Source organism: Natator depressus, chromosome 10 (assembly GCF_965152275.1).
Source record: "Natator depressus isolate rNatDep1 chromosome 10, rNatDep2.hap1, whole genome shotgun sequence".
NCBI lineage: Eukaryota > Metazoa > Chordata > Testudines > Cheloniidae > Natator > Natator depressus.
In genome coordinates, this window is record NC_134243.1 from 30,022,541 (window position 1) to 30,041,212 (window position 18,672).

Here is an 18,672-nt window from a genome sequence, read left to right on the forward strand (position 1 = left end):
TAATTTGTTCTGTGTATTGATGGCACAGGATGTTCAGGGAAATAATGAAAAATTGTTGCTATGGAGCTGACAAATGGTAGGTGCTACGCAGCAGGAGGCTAGTTAAAATTCCGAATAACTGGGTGAGATTTAGTAACAGGGTGTTGTTAGCAGCTGCAGAGAGAGCCCCTTAGAATCCAGCAGCCTGGTCACTTTGGAGGAGGTTTGCAAGGTTAGAAGTGTCACTTGCACCTGTAGAGAACCGGATGAGGTAATTAGCTCACCAGCTGAATGCCAGGGAGAAGGCAAACAGTACGAAATGCTGGGCTGGGGATGGGGGCTCCCTTTAACTGCTGCTATGTTTATGTTGTACTTGGAGCACAAGGGAAAAAACAATAATAAAGACACTTGGCGAAGGTACCCCGGTGTGGACTGTATGTGCTGGGTAGCTCATCAGGAGGGTTTAACAGTCAGGGTTTCCAGGAGCAGAAGGGGGAACTCGTTCAAAAGGTCATATGAGGGACTAGTCATGCTGTTTCAGAAATATGTATTCCTGGGCTAAGGACCGTGGCCATACATTGAGAAACTGAGATGAGGGGCCAGAGGTTCAGAGCCGCTGGAGAGGCAGTGTGGTCAGACAAGGACTTGGGAGGATCTGAGACCTGTTCCTAGCTCTTCCACTTATCTGGTGCATGACCTTAGGCGATGGGGATAATATTTTCCCTCCTTTGCAGGGTGCGTTGAGCTCTTTGGTTGAGAAATGCCATGTAAGAGCTCGGTGGTCTGGTGTGTATCTGCTGTACATTATATGAAGCCTGTGGCAGTGACACTCTCTGTGTAAAACACTATGCACAACTATGGCTCCATAGACAAATGGAACAAATAATAATTGGCCCATTGTAACGGCTCTTGAACTTGGAACCAGGAACCACTCCTTATATAACCAGGGCTAGAACATTCTGGCAGGATCCGTGTAAACCCGTCAAGAACCAGTAGACTGTTGGTAGCACTGGTTCTGGATCACTGCTGAGGCACACACCTGTGGTCCCTAGGATTCAAGCGTGGCCCGTTGCTCCTGGCTTGGGCTGTGTACGCTCTGGGGGAGGTATGAAGGGAATGTCACTCTCCAGAAATCCCACTGGCTGAAAGGAGCTCTGCCCAGCCCCCTTGAGCTGGGAGCAGCCATTGTTCTGAGTTAAAGGGAGGGATGTGAAAGAAAATAGAGGGGGCTCCTGGGATTTAGAAGGGGTCTGGCCAGAGAGAGATTGGAGAATTACTGACTCCAAGTGAGGGCCCAGATCTAAGACAATCATGGACTCCTTCCAGCTTCTCTCATCCCCAGAGCTCCTTCCAGTTCTGGCCTGTGAGGTGGGTTGGGGAGGAAGCTGTCCCTTTAACAGAAAGAAGCAGCTTTAACGTGAGACTGTTATTTAACAAGGATCTAGGGAACCCAAGGGCCTACCTGTTTTATCCCTTGTTTTCCAGATCTCTGTGTTTTCCAGCTACTGGAACTACAGGCCATACTAATCCTTCCACAAGAGTTTGACCCTACACGACCCCGACCACTACTGCCCTGCCCCTCTTAGGAGGAAACCCCTGTGTACCAACCTGAGAGGAGTGCCATGTCACACTGGCCTGTGTCCTGCCATACACCAGGGTCAGTGCTTTCCAGAGACATCACCTGTAGGAGCTGTTTGTGCTTCAGACCTCAGGGTTCAACACATGGCAGCACTGAGCAGGGCCCCTCGCAGTGCTGTGATGTGGACCGTGAGCTTGCTCATGTCTGCGTAGTCACATGTGGAATGTTACTTATTTGCACCTTGCAAGCCCATAATGAGTTATGTGGACCATGTCCGAGGGGTTGGGGTGAGGGGAAGACCATGAGCCAGTAAAGCTAATCTAATTTGCACATACCATCGGGATTGCTGGACCATGAACAGAGCTGGGGAGAGACCAAGACAGACAAACACTAATTGGGGCAGGCTGAGTGCTTGTTAATGTGCAGCACATCATGGATCAAGAGGATGCTGTTTCATGCGGTGACCTAGGATGGTCCATCAGGGTTTTTGAATGGCCCCAAGACTCATTCCTTCCTGTCCCAAACCTTCCCCAGCATCTGTCCAGATGTTTCTCGTCATTCATTTTGAGATGTTCTTATTTGCAGCTGTTACTTCCTTCTCCCTGGCACCAATGTGACTGTGTGTTACTCCTTGTTTCTGAGCCCCAGGTGAGCCAGTCATTTCTGTCTGTTAGAATGTAGCTTCTGTTTGCCATTTGCACATAAACCTCTCTCTCCCTAGCACAGGAATGAGCGGAGCCTCTGTCCGCCGTCTGTGCCAGGTCTTCTGTTGTACAGTCTCTATGATCTACCACAGGGTGACACTAAACACAGATTTGCAGACAAGACTATGTTGTTCCTGTGGAAGGATGGTGGTTGTTAGCTGCCTAACCTATTGATGCTACAGTATATGAATCACCCCCCTAACCAGTCAATATTTGTGAAATAAAGTTCCTCAGACCAAGCGCTGTGCTGCGTGGCTGTTACAGGCATTGTTCAATGCTAGGACATACTGAGAATTATTAGTGGTCACAAGTGATTTACTACCTCTGTAAGCCAGGATATCTCCTGGAGGTGTTTAGTGTGACTCACCTAGAATAGCCTGGCTTACTGCTCAGCGGTGTAGGGAGGATGGCTGCAAAATAACAGCGAAAGGGAGGCTTGGGCAGAGCAGAGCGGGATATATGGGGTACAGTGCAGTATGAAATGAGCAGAAATTGAGGTGGGGATAGACTCAGGCAGGTGCTAGAAGATCACGATGCGGAAGGTAACCCTAGACCATGGCAAGAGTCTGGAAATAGTTGTAAGTCAAGTGCTGTAGTGCAGGGGCACTCAACCTCTTTCCCCCCAGGACCCAAAAGCTACCCAGTGCCACTCCGTAACCTAACCGCCTTGGACCATGATAAAGGGTTGGGGCCAGGGCAAAAATGCAGGGCTAGTTTTAGATGCCGTGAGTGGATTATACTGGGGCTAAGGGGTTGGTGCTGGGTGCGAGGTTGTGGTGGTGAGAATGGCTTCTCCTTTCCCCAGTGCTCAGCTTCAGTAGGCCCCTTCCCCAAGTTAAAGTGGCACTCCCTCTCCATATGCACTCACTGAGGGTTCCTCCCAGGTGGTCCAGCCTTAAGTCAGAGTCAGGATGCAGGAGTTTTCCTTCATCTTATGTGCTAAGAATGGCTATGTAGCCTCTGTGCTTCCTTTCTCCCGCAACATCACACGCTCCAGGGTTAAAGGTCTCTGGAATTGGTTGCCAGCCTGAAATCCCCTGACACAAGCCACATACGGTGGGGACTCTTAGCAGTGATTCTTCTCAGGGAAACTGAAAACTGGCATCCAGGGTCTTCTGTTCTTGGGAGGGAGAAGCTGAAATGTCTGTCTGCTGCTCTCAGCCACTGCTGCTCTGCCTGCACTGTGGGGCCTGCGCTGGACTGGGAGCTCTGCAGATACCTCAATGGGATGCAGAGGCCTTCCATGCCATCCTCTCGTGAGGCTCCCCAAAACCGAAAGGGGGATAGTAACAGCAGCAGCCCCATAATTGCCCAGCCTCCTTGTTTGAGGAATCAAAGGCTAGCTCTGTGCTTCCTCCACATCTAATGCATATATGCCTCAGGAGTGGTGAGGGATAGACAGTTGCTTTCGCCTTTGCTTGCAATGAGTGTCATAGAATATCAGGGTTGGAAGGGACCTCAGGAGGTCATCTAGTCCAACCCAGCAGGACCAATCCCCAGTTTTTGCCCCAGATCCCTAAATGGCCCCCTCAAAGATTGAACTCACAACCCTGGGTTTAGCAGGCCAATGCTCAAACCACTGAGCTATCCCTCCCCCCAGGAGCTTGGATAAATAAATACTGTCGTGTTGGGTAAATAAATACTGGTTTATTAGTGGGTGGTGAAAGCTGGAGGCCTTCATGCTTTAGACTGTGTGTGGGTGGAGGGGGAATGGTTCAGCAAAGATTTGCTAAGCATCCACACTGCCATAGAAGTGACAATACAATAGCAAACGCATTACCTGCTCCCATCAATAAACTTTATGGCCAGCAGTGCTCTTGACTCTGGGTATGCGTTACCAGAGCCCTGCTCCACGCGTCTGTTACCAGCCTGCTGAGAATTAGACTATGCACATGCATCAGTTCTCACGTCTCCAAGGACAGTAAAGGATGTGTATAGTTAATGAAGTTTCCTCTCCATCTTTGGACGATCCCTGATCTTTAACGCTGTGTGGGTGAGTGACTCCCCTTTAGAGTCAAGCTAATGCGTATAATCTAAGCGCGATTGCCAAGCGCTGTCAAACCCAGCTGTGGGCTGCCAGCTTGTCAGGGAAGTTTTGCCTGTAGCATGCAACCAAGGATGTGTTATTTCCTGTGGGTGGAAATAGCCTCCTTCAGTTCTAGAGACATGGGCTAAGGGAAATAGCCATCCTGCCATTCCCTACTGACCAGACACGTATGTTAGGAAGACCTTTACGGAAAGCGGTAACAGGAGCTGTAGGCTGGCTCCTGGACTAGGGTGGTCTGTAATGTGGCTTGATCTGTAGCACTGTCTAAATCAGAGGTGGGCACACTTCGGCCTGCTGGCCACATCCAGCCTGCGGGACAGTCCTGCCCAGCCCTTGAGCTCCCAGCCAGAGAGGCTAGCCCCCAGACCCTCCCCCGCAGTCATGCCACCATCCGGGCAGCGCTCTGGGCAGTGCAGCTGCCAGACATGCTGCTCTGAGCGGCATAGTAGGCGGGCTGGGGGCGGGGGGTTGGATAAGGGGCAGGAGGTCCCAGGGGGCAGTCGGGGACAGGGAGCAGTTTGGGGGGAGGGGGTCTGGATAGGCGTGGGAGTCCCAGGGGGCCTGTCAGGGGGCAGGGGTGTGGATAGGGGTTGGGACAGGGAGCATGGGGGATTGGATAGGGAGTGGGGTCCCGGGAGGGCGGTCAGGGGACAAGGAGCGGGGGGGGGGGGAGGGGGGGTTGGATGGGGGGGGAATTCTGAGGGGGGCAGTCAGGGGGTGGGAAGTGGGAGGGGGCGGATAGGGGGCAGGGGCCAGGCTGTTTGGGGAGGAACAGCCTTCCCTACCCAGCCCTCCATACAGTTTTGCAACCCTGATGTGGCCCTCAGGCCAAAATGTTTGTCCACCCCTGGTCTAAATGCAGAGTACTGCATAACGTGAGACACTTCCTACTAAGCCCTTGATGGCCTCCAAAATTCTTTGGTTTGAGAGAGACGATAAATGTCTCACCAGCTGTCCACAGTGAGAATAAATAGACCCAATCTCCTAGCTCCTCATCTTCAGTTTAAGCTGGAAATGCAGATAAAAGCATTCTGCGTGCCTGCTCAAAGCCGTTCACTTGTACACATGCACTAATATGTATAAACCCTCAGCAGTGGGAAATGCTGGAACCTTTCTGGCTGCTAGATCTCTGCCGGGCTGTAGGAAAGCATCCCCTTCTTTGCTGCCACAAGTGCAAGGAGAACAGGTGTTCTGATCGGAAGAATGCCTAGTGCTACAGAACTTTGACTGTCTTACTTTTGAGTTTCCTTTCAGGCAGAGCATGTGATTAAAGAACCCAGTTACGTGATTAGCATTAAATGTAAGTTGCCCTCTCCTATCTGTGTTTGCTCCTGTTGATTACCAGGCCCTGCAGGAGGTTGTCTGTGTCACATGTAAAACATCTTCCATCAGTGCTCCCACCCAGCAAGCTCATTCTTTCCCTTAGTAGGGCACCTCCAGTTCTTCCTCATTGTGTATGCAGGGAAGGGTCTCTGAACCACGGTGGGCTGCAGTTCTGGTTCACTGCTCCTAGATAGTTCACAATATAGTCCTAGCAGCTGGGTCCTTGCTGCATGGAAACTGGCAAGGTTACAGTCTCCATGGGCACTGAGCAGTAGAGCCCAGCCTGCTAGCTTTCTAATTGACCTTGGGAAGGCTGCTGGTGGGAGAAGTTAGCAGCCTTAACTGGTGGGGGAAGTTAAGGAGGAAGTTCTTAGCAGTGGCATTCTAGCTGGCACTAGAATCATGCACCAGTGACACAGTTGGGCTAGCAGGAGTGCCTAGAGCAGCGCCATGAATTGGTCTTAGAATGATGATCACCAGGCAGAGGAATGTAAAGCAGTGACAGGCATTTATTTGATGCATGTTGTGTGCATCTCAGACTCAGCAGTTAGTCAAGCATTACCCATAGAACAGGGACAGACTGCCAGCCAAATGAATACCCCAGGGCCCATGCTATGTGTATACATATGTACCTGCTCACATACAAAAGTATCCAAGGGGTTTAATGTACAAAAACGCCTGGCTAGCTGATCTCCATCATGTGCTTTTTATTTATAATCATGAGTCTCTCTTCCTGGATTCAGAGATGAAATTAGAAAGTTTTATGAACATACAAGTCAGTGGGAAACCCCAAAGGACATTGTTTGGAATGTTAATTGAACTGACCCCAACACTCTCCCTTCAGGTTCCCTGAGCCACTAGCCCTGTGAACCCTATGAGCATAGAGTAAACGGAGAGCTGGGTGGGAGAAGACAGTCACAAACCCTGGAGCAGCTGACCAGCAGGAAGGGTGTGACACTCCCTCTGCTTGACTCTAATTAGCGCACAAAGCACAGGGTTATAACGTACCAGTCAGTGGCCAGGGAGTCGAGCTGCTCAGCCAGAAGAGCTGCTGAAATCGATAAATGTTCCAACCAAAGGGACGCCTGTATTTCCAGCGTGCCCTGCTGCTAGCTGGGTCTGAGAGCAAACCTGCTGGGCAGAAGGGGGGTCTGCTCCAGCTGCCACTGAAGTCAGTGGTCTCACTGACCACAGGATCGAGCCCACAAAGAGAAGAGGCCTTTCTTCTGTGTGTGTCGCTCACCTCTGAGCCAAAGCAAGTGCGAAAGGGGCTGGGGAAGATGAAGCCATGTACCTTGTGGGCCTTCACTTTTAGACACACTCCCTAGGCAGAGTGTAATACCACTGCAATGCAGAGATTATGCCATATGGAATAAGGCTCTGCAGGGGTGTGCAGAGGCCAATGGGTGCGTACGTACAGACTGTACTGTGATGAAGGAGAACATGTCCGGACTGAATAGAAGCACAGGTCCCTTTGAAGTCCCATGTGCTCTCTGAACACTTCTTATTTAGAGGGCTTCACGGAGGAGTCAGAAGAGCAAGGCTGTCTGTGACTCTGGCTTCCCTTTGCAGTGCCAGGCAAGCTCCTGTCTAAACTTAGTCTAGTGGGTAAGTGAGGCCTGTTCCTGAATGCCATGCTCAGGATGTTCCTGAGCACCAGAGAGGGGTGGGAGTGGCAGAGGCCAGGCCGTGACAGGCACTTTGTTCAGAGCTGGAGTGCTCAGGCCCCCTCACTTTCCATGGCTTCCAAGCCACTGCCCGAGTTACTCTCTTATTTGCCTTGGCCTGCTGTGGGGAGTCAGTGTCTCAGACAGCAGAGAGGCTGACTTAACCCAGCCCTGAGGTACACTTCCCAGAGGGAGACGGTGATGAGTTCTAACCCTTCCCCTAGCTGCTGAACAAAGTGGTGTCTCAGGGAGCTGGACAGGGTCACTGGCTAATGGGTTGTGCTTGCTGGCTCCCTAGGACTCAGCAGAAGGCTACTGACCATGCATTACATCCACTGAGTTCTGTGTAAAACCAGCTACGCAGGAAAGAAATGACTCTTTGGGCTTTCCTGAGCCCCCTGATCTAGAGCCCAGTGCCCCTGGCTGGGGACTGGCCTTGCCATTACAGACACAGACACAGGGCTCTCCGAGCATCAGGCCTGCGCCAGCACTGCCCTAGTTCAGTGGTGTTCTACAGAGCTCTGTCTTCCTTCTGCTGAATCAATGGAGACAGCAGCATGTCAGTGCACAAGACGTGCTTCCTCCCCTGAGCCTGTTCTCCTTCAACTGGTTCTATGGACGGTTCTCTTGGCTATCAGGGACTGTGCAGGTAGCAATTTAACTCCTTGGCTGCTGCCAAAAGGACCCAAGAGCCTGTGTGAATGGGGGCTCTATAGGAAAGTGCGGCTAAGACATTCGCCTCCACTGTCTTCAGCTAAGCCAGGATGGGCTTTCTGGGGAGCTGTTCCTTCCCATATGGTCAGTTCTGGTCTGGGGCATGTTCCTTTCCAGACTCTGGAAGTGTCAGATGATGGGTGCCAGCAAGGGATGTTTTCAGGCACCTGGAAGAGTCCCTGGAGGCACTGTTTTAATTAGTGACTACACACACAGGAGCTGCCTTTCAGGACCGGCCCAATGGCCTATCTAGTTGCAATCCCTGATGCCAGTAGTGACCTTGGAAGGTATAAACTCCCTGTTATGTACAGTACTCTACCACAAGGAGGCAGACTTCCTCCGCTGACCCTAGGCTGATGAGCAACTTCTGCCCTGTAGTTTTGAGGACCAGTGGCTCTAATTGTACAATGTGAGATCGCTGTAGATGCTATCCTTATTCAGCATCGTAGGAGTTCCTTTTAATCTTCATCCTTTGTGCACAGAGAAGGAAGAACAAGTGCTGGAGCCAGTGCAGCGCAGTGCTGTGAGGCCAGGGCCCCACTAGGCCAGCACTCAAGATTAACACAAACAGTCCGATCTGCAGTTGATTGCTGTGTAGCGGAAAGAAGCAAGCAAAGAAGAGTCTTTTTCCCATTGGCTCCAGAATCTGTCTGTCCAAGGAGGAGGCGGGGCTATGGCTCCATGGCCTTGTTATCAATGCCCACTTTCTTTCTGGGGACCTAATTGTGGTTTAAAAAAAAAAAAAGTGAAAAGGAAGAACATGTCTACGTTCTAGTTACCACGTGATGGGAGCAGGGTTCATCTCCCAGGCTCTGCCCACGCTACAGTTTGAATCCAGTTTAGCTTGGTTGGGCCTAGAAACTATGATCAGGGACAGGGATTTCTTGTCTGAGAACCATTTGACGGGAGGTGGTGTCTGTTCAGTCCTTTATGGCCCCCCATCACCATATTGCGTCTGCACATCTCCTAGTCCTTAATGCATTACAGCTCCCCTGCAGGGTTGGGAAGTGTCTCCATTTTGCAGGTGGGGAACCGAGGCACACAGCGACTAAGCGACTTGTCCAGAAATGGAACTTGCGTCCCAGATCAACCCCTTAAACATAAGGCCACCCTCCCTTCTGTCCACACCGCACTGTGAAAATCGCAGGTCACGGAAAGAAATTCCTTCCCACCCCAGTCAGAGAAAGCTGCAGGAACCACCCCAGCAACTGCCGTGGTTAGACAGCTTTCCCCCAGCCAAAAGGTGAAGAACCCCCAGGTGCCCCTTTACCACCCAAGTCCACCACGTAGCACAGATGGGACAGGGCCAGGTGACATGCCAAGGCTGTAGCATGACTCAGTCCTGTCTGTGCCTCAAGACTGAGCTGTGCTTAAACCCTGGGGGGGGCTGCTCCTCCCCAGCCTGGCTGGGGTTTGCTGGGGGGAAGGCTAATTGAATATGCAACACTTCCAATCCAGGAGAGCAGAGGAGCCGAGCCCTGTCTCTCTGCCATAAGCAGTGGGACAGCTGGCTGCCTGAGTCCAGTGCCAGAACGCCAGGCACGGGAGCGGACTCCTCAAGAGACAAACTTTTTTTTTTTTTACCTTCTTGTGTGATCCCCGGGAGTCACAGTCGCAGCAGCAGCAGCAATGGATCAGAGCCAGGAGAACCATCAACAGCACAGTACCTGGGGGAGAATCAAGCAATCATGTCCACTTAAGGTCCCTTCCCATGCTGCTAGCACATCTGTCAGGGCACCAGCAGTGACTGCACCTTCTAGAGAGTCAATCGGACCTGTGTCTCATAGTCTCTCTCCAAGCCTCTGGCAGGATCAAATGTACGTGCCCATTTCAGGTGCCTTTCTGGGACTGGTGCAATACTCTGAGCAGCAGCACGAATGCCTCCTCCTTACCTTGTCACCTCACTGACCCTTGCATGCTCCCTAATGCTGCTGAGTCACTCAGCTGGCAGCATGCCCTGTGCACAGCAGCTGCTGAATTGTGAGCCCTAAGCATAGTTAAAGCCACTGCGCATTGCTAGAGACAGGAGATGTGGAATCCTTGGACTCTAGATCACTAACCAAGGCAGTCGTCATCTCCAGGGTTCCTCAACCCCCCTCAGTAAGTGATGGAGGACCAGGAAAACAGCCATTGGCAGAGAGGGCCAGGCGTGAATCCAACATCTCCGGGAGCCAGGTACAGCCTGGCCTACACACACAGCTACACCAGTTTAGTTAAGCTCCTGTGTGGACACTCTTATTGGGGTTCAAGAGGTGGCTTGTTTCGGTTTACCTTAAACCAGTTCCTAACTGATGTAAACTAACATGAACTAAGCCCGGTTTAAACCAGATTAAGAGTGCCCATCCAGCCTTTTACACCTGTTTAATTAAACCAGTTTAAACTGGCACCTAAAAGTTGAAACTGCTGATATAAACACATGCTGTGAGGTTAGGCCCTCAGGCCATAATTCCCACCCATTCCTCCCAGAGCAGACCTTTGGGGAGCCCTTTGCAAACCCATGATCTGCTCTGGTGCTGGCTGAATGCAGCTCCCTGCACACCTCTCTCTCACCTCTCCCCCAGGTTTGTGTCAACCTGTTTCAGGGTTTTGATCACTGAGACCCTAGGTCTTGATTGTGTTTGCCTGGGTTCCACGTCCTTCAAACTCATTCATCTGTCCATCTGCACAACGCACAGCCTGCATGATTGAAGGTGTGGGTGCACGGCATGCACTGGGTTCCCCGGCTCTGCTAATGACATCTGTCATGGCTTTCAGGTGAATCTCATGGGCCGTATTTCCAAGCATTATTCCTCAGAGGGGAACAGCATAAGGAAATGATGCCTGGAGATTTAATTCATTCTTAATAACAGCACTGTCCCTCTGTGAGCCCTGCCCCACAGCCTTGTCCTCTGTGTTACAGCCATGCTAGCAACAGCCATAAGCAGGATAATCCCTAGCACGGTTTCTCTGGCCATACTCACAGGCCTTTTAGTTTTGCTGAGAATCATGCAATAAACCATCCCTGTGATAGCTTCACACCATGGCGCTATGAGGTGGGGGAGGGGGAATTTCTGTCTACACTGGACAGAGAAAAAACCAGGAGGAGTAAGTTTAAACACAGCTGTGGCCAGCCAAGTGATGAGCTGGAGCATCTCCCTCCTGTCACTCCTCCCCTTTCTAGCCCTGAATGGTTCATCAGCACCTAGGAGTAACGCAGGTGTCAGCAGAGGGTACGTACTTGTACGCATTGCTATACGGTCACACAAATGCTGAGGCTTTGGCATCATGTTGGTCCTCTCGGGGCTAAAATACAACTTGGACTTGGGATCAACACTTGTTCTAACTGCGTTCCTCAATGATGCTACGCAGATGGACTTGCGTGAACTGTAGTCTGCTGGCTGCTATCTTGGCCAACATACCAGGAACTGAACTGGAGACCTGCAGCACTAAACGTACAAGCTGCTGCACCTTGAGTTAAAGGTTCCTAACTGTGCTGTAACAGACTCACTTCCTCTGCTGACTGGGGACCTGTGACAAACACTCACCGGGGGTTACAGCAGCACAGTTTGGCCAGTGTTTTAAAAACTGCTTCCCTTCTATCTACTCCCCAGCACAGACCATGTTTTAAATCAGTCTGGTGGCCGGATCTCCAGACACAGCGCTTCCTTTGGTGGAGGTAGGAACTTTTTAATGTCATAGGCAGATGACGACCCAATGGCTGGAAGCTAAAGTGAGACAAATTCAGACTAGAAATAAGGTGCAGATTTTTAACCGTAAGGGTGATGAGCCACTGGGCCAACTTACCTAGGGATGTGGTGGATTCTCCATCATGTAAGTCTTTAAATGAACAGTGCAGGTCTTTCTAACAGATCTCCCTAGCTCAAACAGAGGTAGAGGTCTCTGGCTGTGATCTACAGGAGATCAAATTGGATGATCTGATGGTTCCCTCTGACCTTCAAGTGGATGGATTGTCTTACTGTTTGTACAGTGGTAGCACCTACGGGCCCCTAGTCCAGTTGGGCTAGAAGCTGCACACATTACAGACCATCTTTGCCCCCAAAGACTTTGGAATTTGCTGGAGGCGCCCACTGCAGTAGTTCCAGATGCTTGTGCCCAGCATCTCTAGACAAGTTTAGAGCAGCCCTACAGACCCTGCACAGATAAGCATTGGATGGTGGGGCTGGGTTTGCAGCACACCCACATGTATCTCATCTGCCCTGTCTGGGAATAGAGAGCAGCCCCAGGCCGTGGGCTCCTAATCCTATGCCCGTTGCTTGGCCCCACACTTACCAATGAAGATGAAGAAGATGGCGAAGGCAGCAATGTCCCAGTCTGACTGGAACATCTGTTTGGTTGCGAGTCTGCTCAGGACGTCATTGATCTGGTTGCTGAACTCCTCTCCCAAGTTTTGCCCTTCAGATCCCATATTTGGTTTCTTTCAGAGTTTCCCTTGTGGTCTGATCTACAAAGGGAGAGAGGGTGGATTGGTGCCGCTAATAACCTTTTCACCCCAACTGAATGGCCTCCCCGTCCCCAGATGCTGGAATATCATTGAGAGACACGATCGCCTTGTCCCTAGCTCTGGCTGCAGTGGGCTTTACCCATATTGGCTGCTGGTTCCCTTTGATACAGGGGGCCATAGGTGCTGCATACAAGATGACTGCCGTAGTTGGGGCTTGCTTCCCCATCCCACAGGCCACTGATCCTACTGCTCCAGGGCGGGAAGGGGCTAGTGTGTTCTGCTTGTGGAGTTCCAGCCCCTGGAGTGGGGAGGGGGGGCTAACCAGGGTGAAGTGGTGCTGGGTGGGCACAGAGGGTTAACAAGTAACAGATCACAGCAGGAGCTGCGGAATGTCTGAGGCCTTGGCCACACAAGGAAGTTGCACCATAACCTGCCTAGAAGCAGACTGTCATGCTGGTGTGACACCCCTCCCCACAGAAGACACTCCTGTTGCAGTTTAACAATACCTAGCCATCCCTTTATCATATGTGGGTTAGAATGTCCCAGGAGGAGTCAGGAGAGCTGGGTTCTAGTTCCAGCTCTGCTATGAACTTACTGTGTGACCTTACACAAGTCACTTGTCTTTTTGTGCCTCGGTTTCCCCATCTGTAAACCAGCTTGCTCTGAAAGACACTCAGATGCCGCAGTGACAGATATGTTCTAAGAACCTGCACAGAACAGCCTGTAGAAACCTCAGCACTGTTTACCAAATGCCTGCTGGTTCCCTCCAGCCAGCCAGAGCTGGGAGCACAACACAACATTTCAAACAATGCCAGTCAGGCCAGTTAAAGATGCAGGAGCAGCTCTGTGAAAGCAAACAAACTCTTCTAACTTCGCAAGGCCTGAGTAAAGCTGAGCCCAGCCGGAGCTCACAGGGTAGTGGCTCCCTTGGCGGTGCGTAGGATAAGGAGCCTGGAAGGAATTTCTCACACACACTCCATTATAATGTTTGCAGCAGCATGGGAGCAGTGTGCTAGAGACCCAGGCAGCCTGCAGCATGAGAAACAAAGATGCAGTCATTCATATTTCCCAACCTGAACCAAAAAGCTGGCTATTTTGCATCCTGGAAGCTGCCCCATTGCTAAACGGAAATACTATTGATTCCACAGCGCTGGGCTGATCCCCTGCAGTACCTGTGTTCTCACGCTAAGGGGGTGTGGAAGCATGAGGGATAGTAGCAAGGAATCCTTCTCTGCTCTGCCAATGTCATGCAGGGAAAGCCATGTGGTGCAGTTTGGGAAAGCTGCCCGGATTTCTTAGGGATATGCCCAGCGAGTCTCAAACAAGCCCCCGTAGTTCCCAAGGCTGCAGCCTGACACCAGAGCTGCATTCTCTCTAGTGGGAGGCATGACCTGCTAGAAACACACCAAATAGCAAACCACCCTTCGTGGGCCAGGCCAGTCCCTGTTCTGTTTAGTTACTGACCTACAATGTATTGCGGGGAAAGAAACCATTTTCACACCGATTCCAACTCGTGAAAGTCTCCTGCTCTGTCCTTTATCAGGGATCTGTCCTGAGCCAGAGGGGGAATCCAGAGATAACAAAGCTTAAAGGGGTATGGTGCCCACTGGAAACTATGGATAGTAGAGAGGAAGTCTGGAGAGCAGAAGAACAGCGCTGGGCTAGTGATTAAACACTGAACTGAGGCTCTGCCACAGCCTCCCTGTGTGACCTTGGGCAAGTCCTAGATCGGTCTGTGCCTTAGTTTTCCCACTTGTAAAAAGAGGGCAATGCTGACCTATCGCCCACGGATGATGCGAGGTGTTCAGAAACTAGGGTGATGTGGATGTGTATATAGATACGTGCAAATATGTAGTTACTGTGAATGTTTCCTCTCTTACGTTGGTTCGTCAGACACTGTGTTAAAGCCATGCGCTTTAAGTGCATGGACGTGGCTGAGGAAAATGGCACCTTTCCCATCCCAGGGCAATGCCTTAAGGTAGCAGAATGTCAGTGACGGGAGTAGGAGGGTTAGTTCCTAGTTTGCCTGTGACAGCAAACCCCGTGCAGCCTGGCTCTCTGCTTCCAATTCAGACTGAACCCCCTGCTGAATGTAGGGACAGGACCTGACTGCGGACTTTCCTCCAAACCAGCAGCAGTGGCCAATTTCCCACAGCTCCTGGGAGCTGCTGGCCAGGGGCTCTCCACGCCTAGCCCTTTCTCTTGCAAAGCTAGCCTTGATTGAAAACAGGCTCACAGGTTTTGGCACCCCTCGTCCAGGCTTGTCATGTTGATTAATTGGAGAGGGCAGAGGTACTAATCTAGGATTCCATAGCACGCCTCAATCCACAGCAGAGCACCACCAATAACGGAGGGAGGGTGCCACAAAGACTACCCAGGATAGTCAGCATCACTCAGTGGGAAATATGGCCGCCATCAGGATCACTGTTATTTCTGCCCTTTGTATCTCTTCCTTTCCCCTTTCTCTCCCTCTCCCCCTGCCCTGTCTTTGTGTCTGTCCCCCTCTGCACTCCTCTTCTAGCCATAACATCCAATTCCCCCCAACCCCCTGAGCTCCCCTCCCACTCCTTCCCCTTTTCCAGCTGCTACAATGATCAGCAGTGAATTAGCAAATGCTGACATGTAAAGTGTCATCATTACGCTCCAGAGCAAACACCATACATGCTGATGACAAAAACACACTCCTGCTGTAGGTGAAACTGAGACATTGCTTCAGGCTGCTTGCAGACTCAGGAAGACAGCACTGCATCAGTTCACCGCTGCCTCATTGTCTGCACAATGAATGTTACAACCAGGAGGGCTAGAATATTTTTTATACATCTATAAATGGGTGCTGAATCTGGACTATGCCCTGCTGCCCCATGAACACGTCCGAGAGGCCAGCTCTGGCCTGTGTGTTTGAAGTCACTGCCCTAGTCACTTTCAGATGGTAATGAGAGCTAAGAGGCACCAGAAATAAACCTAGCACAGAGTGCATTCCAGATCACGTGCAGCTGCTGAAAGCCAGAGGCCCTACGTGTCGGTGACAAATACATACGTCTGTGCCAAGTGAAACTGCTTCTGGCATTGCCCAGCTGCTGTGAGGCTCAAAGTACAAGCAGAGTGTGGTTCTATCCTCCCTGCTGAAAGCTTGCAGGGTAGCACTTGCTTCCCCTTCTAGCATGGTTGCATGGTGCTGCCGTGAGAGAGAGCCAGAGTTCCACTCCAGAGGAGGCTGCATTTCAGCACAGGGGAAGTGAATGCTCTTTCTGTATGCTGATGAGCCTGGGGGAGCTGCACGAGCCCTCTGTTAGGAGGCCCAGCCTTTGGTTCCATGAAAGAGAATCTCAGCTTGCAGGTACAAATAATTCAGTCTCTAGCCCTTTTTCCTTGGGAAGTTCCTTGAAAACATGACTGACTGTGATGGCAGAAAGGAAACAGCCGCTGGGTTCTGCTTCCGCAGCCAGCAGCTGAGCAGAGAGGAGTGGGGGAATCTAAAGATCCCCCATATACACACACAGTTTGGGGTGGTCCCCCCCCGAACCATTTCACCGGCCCTCCCCTCAGCCCAGCCCTGTCTGCAGCAGGGGGTGGAGGTCAGCAATCAGGTTTGCAGGCAGGGGGGTAGTTGGTTCTCAGGCCCAGCCAAAGACCCCCGGCCAGCCCTGCTTAGCAGCATTTCCAGCCCTCTGGGAGGCTGGGACCAAGCAGCTGCTGCTATCAGTGCATTACCATTGTGACCGCACGGGGTCACCCCTCCTTCGTCCCCAGCCAGCATCACTGGCAGTGCGTAAGGGACACCCCATCTCCCTTCCCTGGGGCTGTTCCAGAAGGGGCTGGGCTCCAGCTGCTGCAGCTGGGCGTCCTGCAGGCACTGCTGCGCACCTCTCTCGCCACCGAAGCTTGCTCACGCACTGCTGGGCTGGGGTGTCCCAAGCCAGAATGATGAGGGAGCCTGAAGCCCGGCTCCTCCTGCCAAGGGAGACCTCCCATCCCTGGGGAGACCACCAGTCAGGGGAGACCTGCCTGCCAAAAGAGCACTGGTTCCCTTACCAGCCAACCACCCAGGCCCCCCATGAGAGGGGACGTCCTTCCCGTCTGGCCACGGGGTGGCCCACCTGCCACAACCACTGCCATGAGGCCTAGCTGCCAGGTCAGGGAGCCAGATCCCTGCGGGAAGCAGAGGACAGACAAGGAGGGTTTGAGCGGCTCCACTTATGGGCGCCCAGCTAGTCAGCCTGGCACATTTTTGGATGTGGCCCCTGCTTGTGGGCACCTCAGGGCTGGGGCTCCTGACTAGGGTTACCATATGTCCATATTTTCCTGGACATGTCCTGCTTTTTGGTTCTTAAATCGCCGTCCGGAAGGAATTTTTAAATATCTAAAAAGTCCGGGATTTTGCCATTATTATTTTTCCCCAAAGAAGAGTTGATCATTCAGGAAAGAGTAAATGCTGATCACTCGAGAGAGTGCCCTTTTTTTCCCCCCAGCTCCCAGCGCGTGCGCCATGAGACAGCTGTTTCGTGCGGCTGGGAGGGAGGGGGGAGGAGAGGAAATGCAGCACACTCAGGGGAGGAAGCGGGGCTGGGGCCGGGATTTGGGGAAGGGGTCCAATGAGGCAGGGAGGGGGTGGAGTTGGGGTGGGGACTTTGGGGAAGGGGTTGGAATAGGGGCGGGGAAGGGGTGGAGTTGGGGTGGGGGGGCGTGCAAGCAAATACCCCTCCCCGTGGAGCGTCCTCTTTTTTGAATGTTCAAATATGGTAACGCTACTCCTGACCCAAAGGCCTGTGGCAGCAGAAGCTCCTTGGAGCAGTGAGATCCTGCCCGGGGTTCCTAATTCCCCAGGGACAGAGCGCCGTACAGCTATGAGCACCCCGCAATCCCACCACGCTCTGAGGCCCTGGCTACTGCAACCCCCCTGGCACTTCCTCCCCACTGGGCCCTGCAGTGGCTCCCACCCTGGAAGAGGTTCCTTCATTTCCTTTTCTTTGCAGCGTCAGGATTTCCCTTTAGCAGCCCCAGCCCTCTCAGCAGCCGCCCTCAGACCAGCCTTGACCCTATCCCTGGGCTCACCTCCGCGGCCTCTTGGCTGGCCCTGGCCCTTAATTCCCGAGGATCTGCAACCCCAGAGCTGGCTGCGGGAGCTGGCTCCTGCTGAGCAGAGAGCTCCCAGAATGAGGAAGTAACTTCAGTTCCCCAAACTCGCCTCTGAGACAGACCCAGAACTGTAGCCCTGGCTGAGCAGCATGATCCCCCGGGGCAAATACCTCCCCACCCCCCCAAAGGGGCAGCTTCCTGAGAGGAGTGTTTACCTTGGGACCCTTTCCGAGCGCTTCTTCCAGCCGATCTCCCCTCTGCAGTAAGCTGCGCTCCCTGGCCTCCACTTCCTGGTTCCTTCTGGTGCCTGCTGCACAAGGATGTTGATTGGCATCCACCTGAGTCCAAGGAGCGGCAGACACACCTCCAGTGTCCTCCCCGTTTGGGGAAGGAAAGGCTTGCGGGGGAGGGGATAGCGTAGGCTGCTTGTTTTGCTTTGTCCTGGCAGCATCCACCTGCTGAGGGCTGCTGTTGGCAGAGCTTTCATGGAGATCCCGTTGGCCCGGGGCTTCAGAAACCCTTATGCCATGGTGCTGGGAGCAGTGGCTTGTGGGTTGTTTGAAAACACCAGGCTCTGTTCTGTCAGACTGGGGCAGTACCGGACGTGTAGCTTCCCATCCGTTGTAGATTGCCCTGGTTCAGCTGAGCTAAAGTCCTCGTGTGACCAACCATCACAGCCGATGCTTGTAGGGTGCATGTGACAGCTGGTGTCTGAGGACAAAAGGTGATGTATGGGCACTGCAGGCTCACAGAGCTCCAATCAATGGCTTCTCGCATTAGTGTCTCATGGCCCCAGCCAGGCAAAGGGGGGAAGATTTCCTGAGATTGTTCCACTGCTGAAGCAGCGTTGCAGAAGTGGGATGTTGTGGCCCAGGGTTAACGAGGCTGCAGGATGGAGGCCTCCCACAGCTAGGCAGGCTCACAGAAAACTCATAATGCCACTTATTTCTCAGTCACTTTCTTCCCTTGCCCTGGAGCACAGCACGCAGCCTGGGACATCTGAAATGCTGCTCGCAGAGCATGCTGTAGGCACCAAGCCCACCACAGGGGTGAAGGTGAGAGGCCAGCAACAGAGAGCCCTGAGAGACACCAACAGAGAGGAACCTGGGAGACGAGAAGAGACAAAAGGAGAGGCTAGAAGA

The 18,672-nt window shown here is 52.4% G+C and overlaps 2 protein-coding genes across 11 annotated transcripts in view; one reads left to right on the top strand and one right to left on the bottom strand.

Annotated features, from left to right (window-relative positions):
* GLYR1 (glyoxylate reductase 1 homolog) overlaps window positions 1–2,797 on the top strand; it is a 68,131-nt gene extending 65,334 nt beyond the window's left edge. For 4 of the 9 annotated variants that reach the window (XM_074965557.1, XM_074965553.1, XM_074965555.1 and 1 more), the window contains one exon: window positions 1,465–2,777. In XM_074965557.1, the coding sequence (XP_074821658.1) occupies window positions 1,465–1,525 (61 nt within the window). In that variant the 3' untranslated portion in view covers window positions 1,526–2,777. Of the gene's footprint in view, window positions 1–1,464 lie in introns of all 9 variants that reach the window. The other 5 variants (XM_074965558.1, XM_074965560.1, XM_074965552.1 and 2 more) reach the window with 4 other exon arrangements.
* Window positions 2,798–6,138: 3,341 nt separating this feature from the next.
* SMIM22 (small integral membrane protein 22) lies at window positions 6,139–17,881 on the bottom strand. 2 transcript variants are annotated; one of them, XM_074965570.1, is made up of 4 exons: window positions 17,746–17,881; window positions 12,283–12,454; window positions 9,598–9,680; window positions 6,139–8,732 (listed from the first exon to the last, which is right to left on the bottom strand). In XM_074965570.1, the coding sequence occupies exons 2-4, from the start codon at window positions 12,416–12,418 to the stop codon at window positions 8,685–8,687; spliced, it is 267 nt and encodes an 88-aa protein (XP_074821671.1). In that variant the 5' UTR covers window positions 12,419–12,454; window positions 17,746–17,881; the 3' UTR covers window positions 6,139–8,684. The 2 variants fall into 2 exon arrangements, with proteins under 2 accessions (XP_074821671.1, XP_074821672.1); XM_074965571.1 differs by lacking the exon at window positions 17,746–17,881 and adding an exon at window positions 17,507–17,578.
* Between the last annotated feature and the right edge of the window lie 791 nt (window positions 17,882–18,672).

Excerpts from the sequence above, each read along its gene's own strand:
- SMIM22 (XM_074965570.1), bottom strand. The coding sequence starts at position 12,418 with ATGGGATCTGAAGGGCAAAACTTGGGAGAGGAGTTCAGCAACCAGATC. Across the intron at positions 9,681-12,282 it reads CATCTTCTTCATCTTCATTG|GTACTGTGCTGTTGATGGTT; the intron begins GTAAGTGTGGGG and ends ATTCTCCCCCAG. Across the intron at positions 8,733-9,597 it reads CCCGGGGATCACACAAGAAG|GTCCCCAGAAAGAAAGTGGG; the intron begins GTAAAAAAAAAA and ends AACCACAATTAG.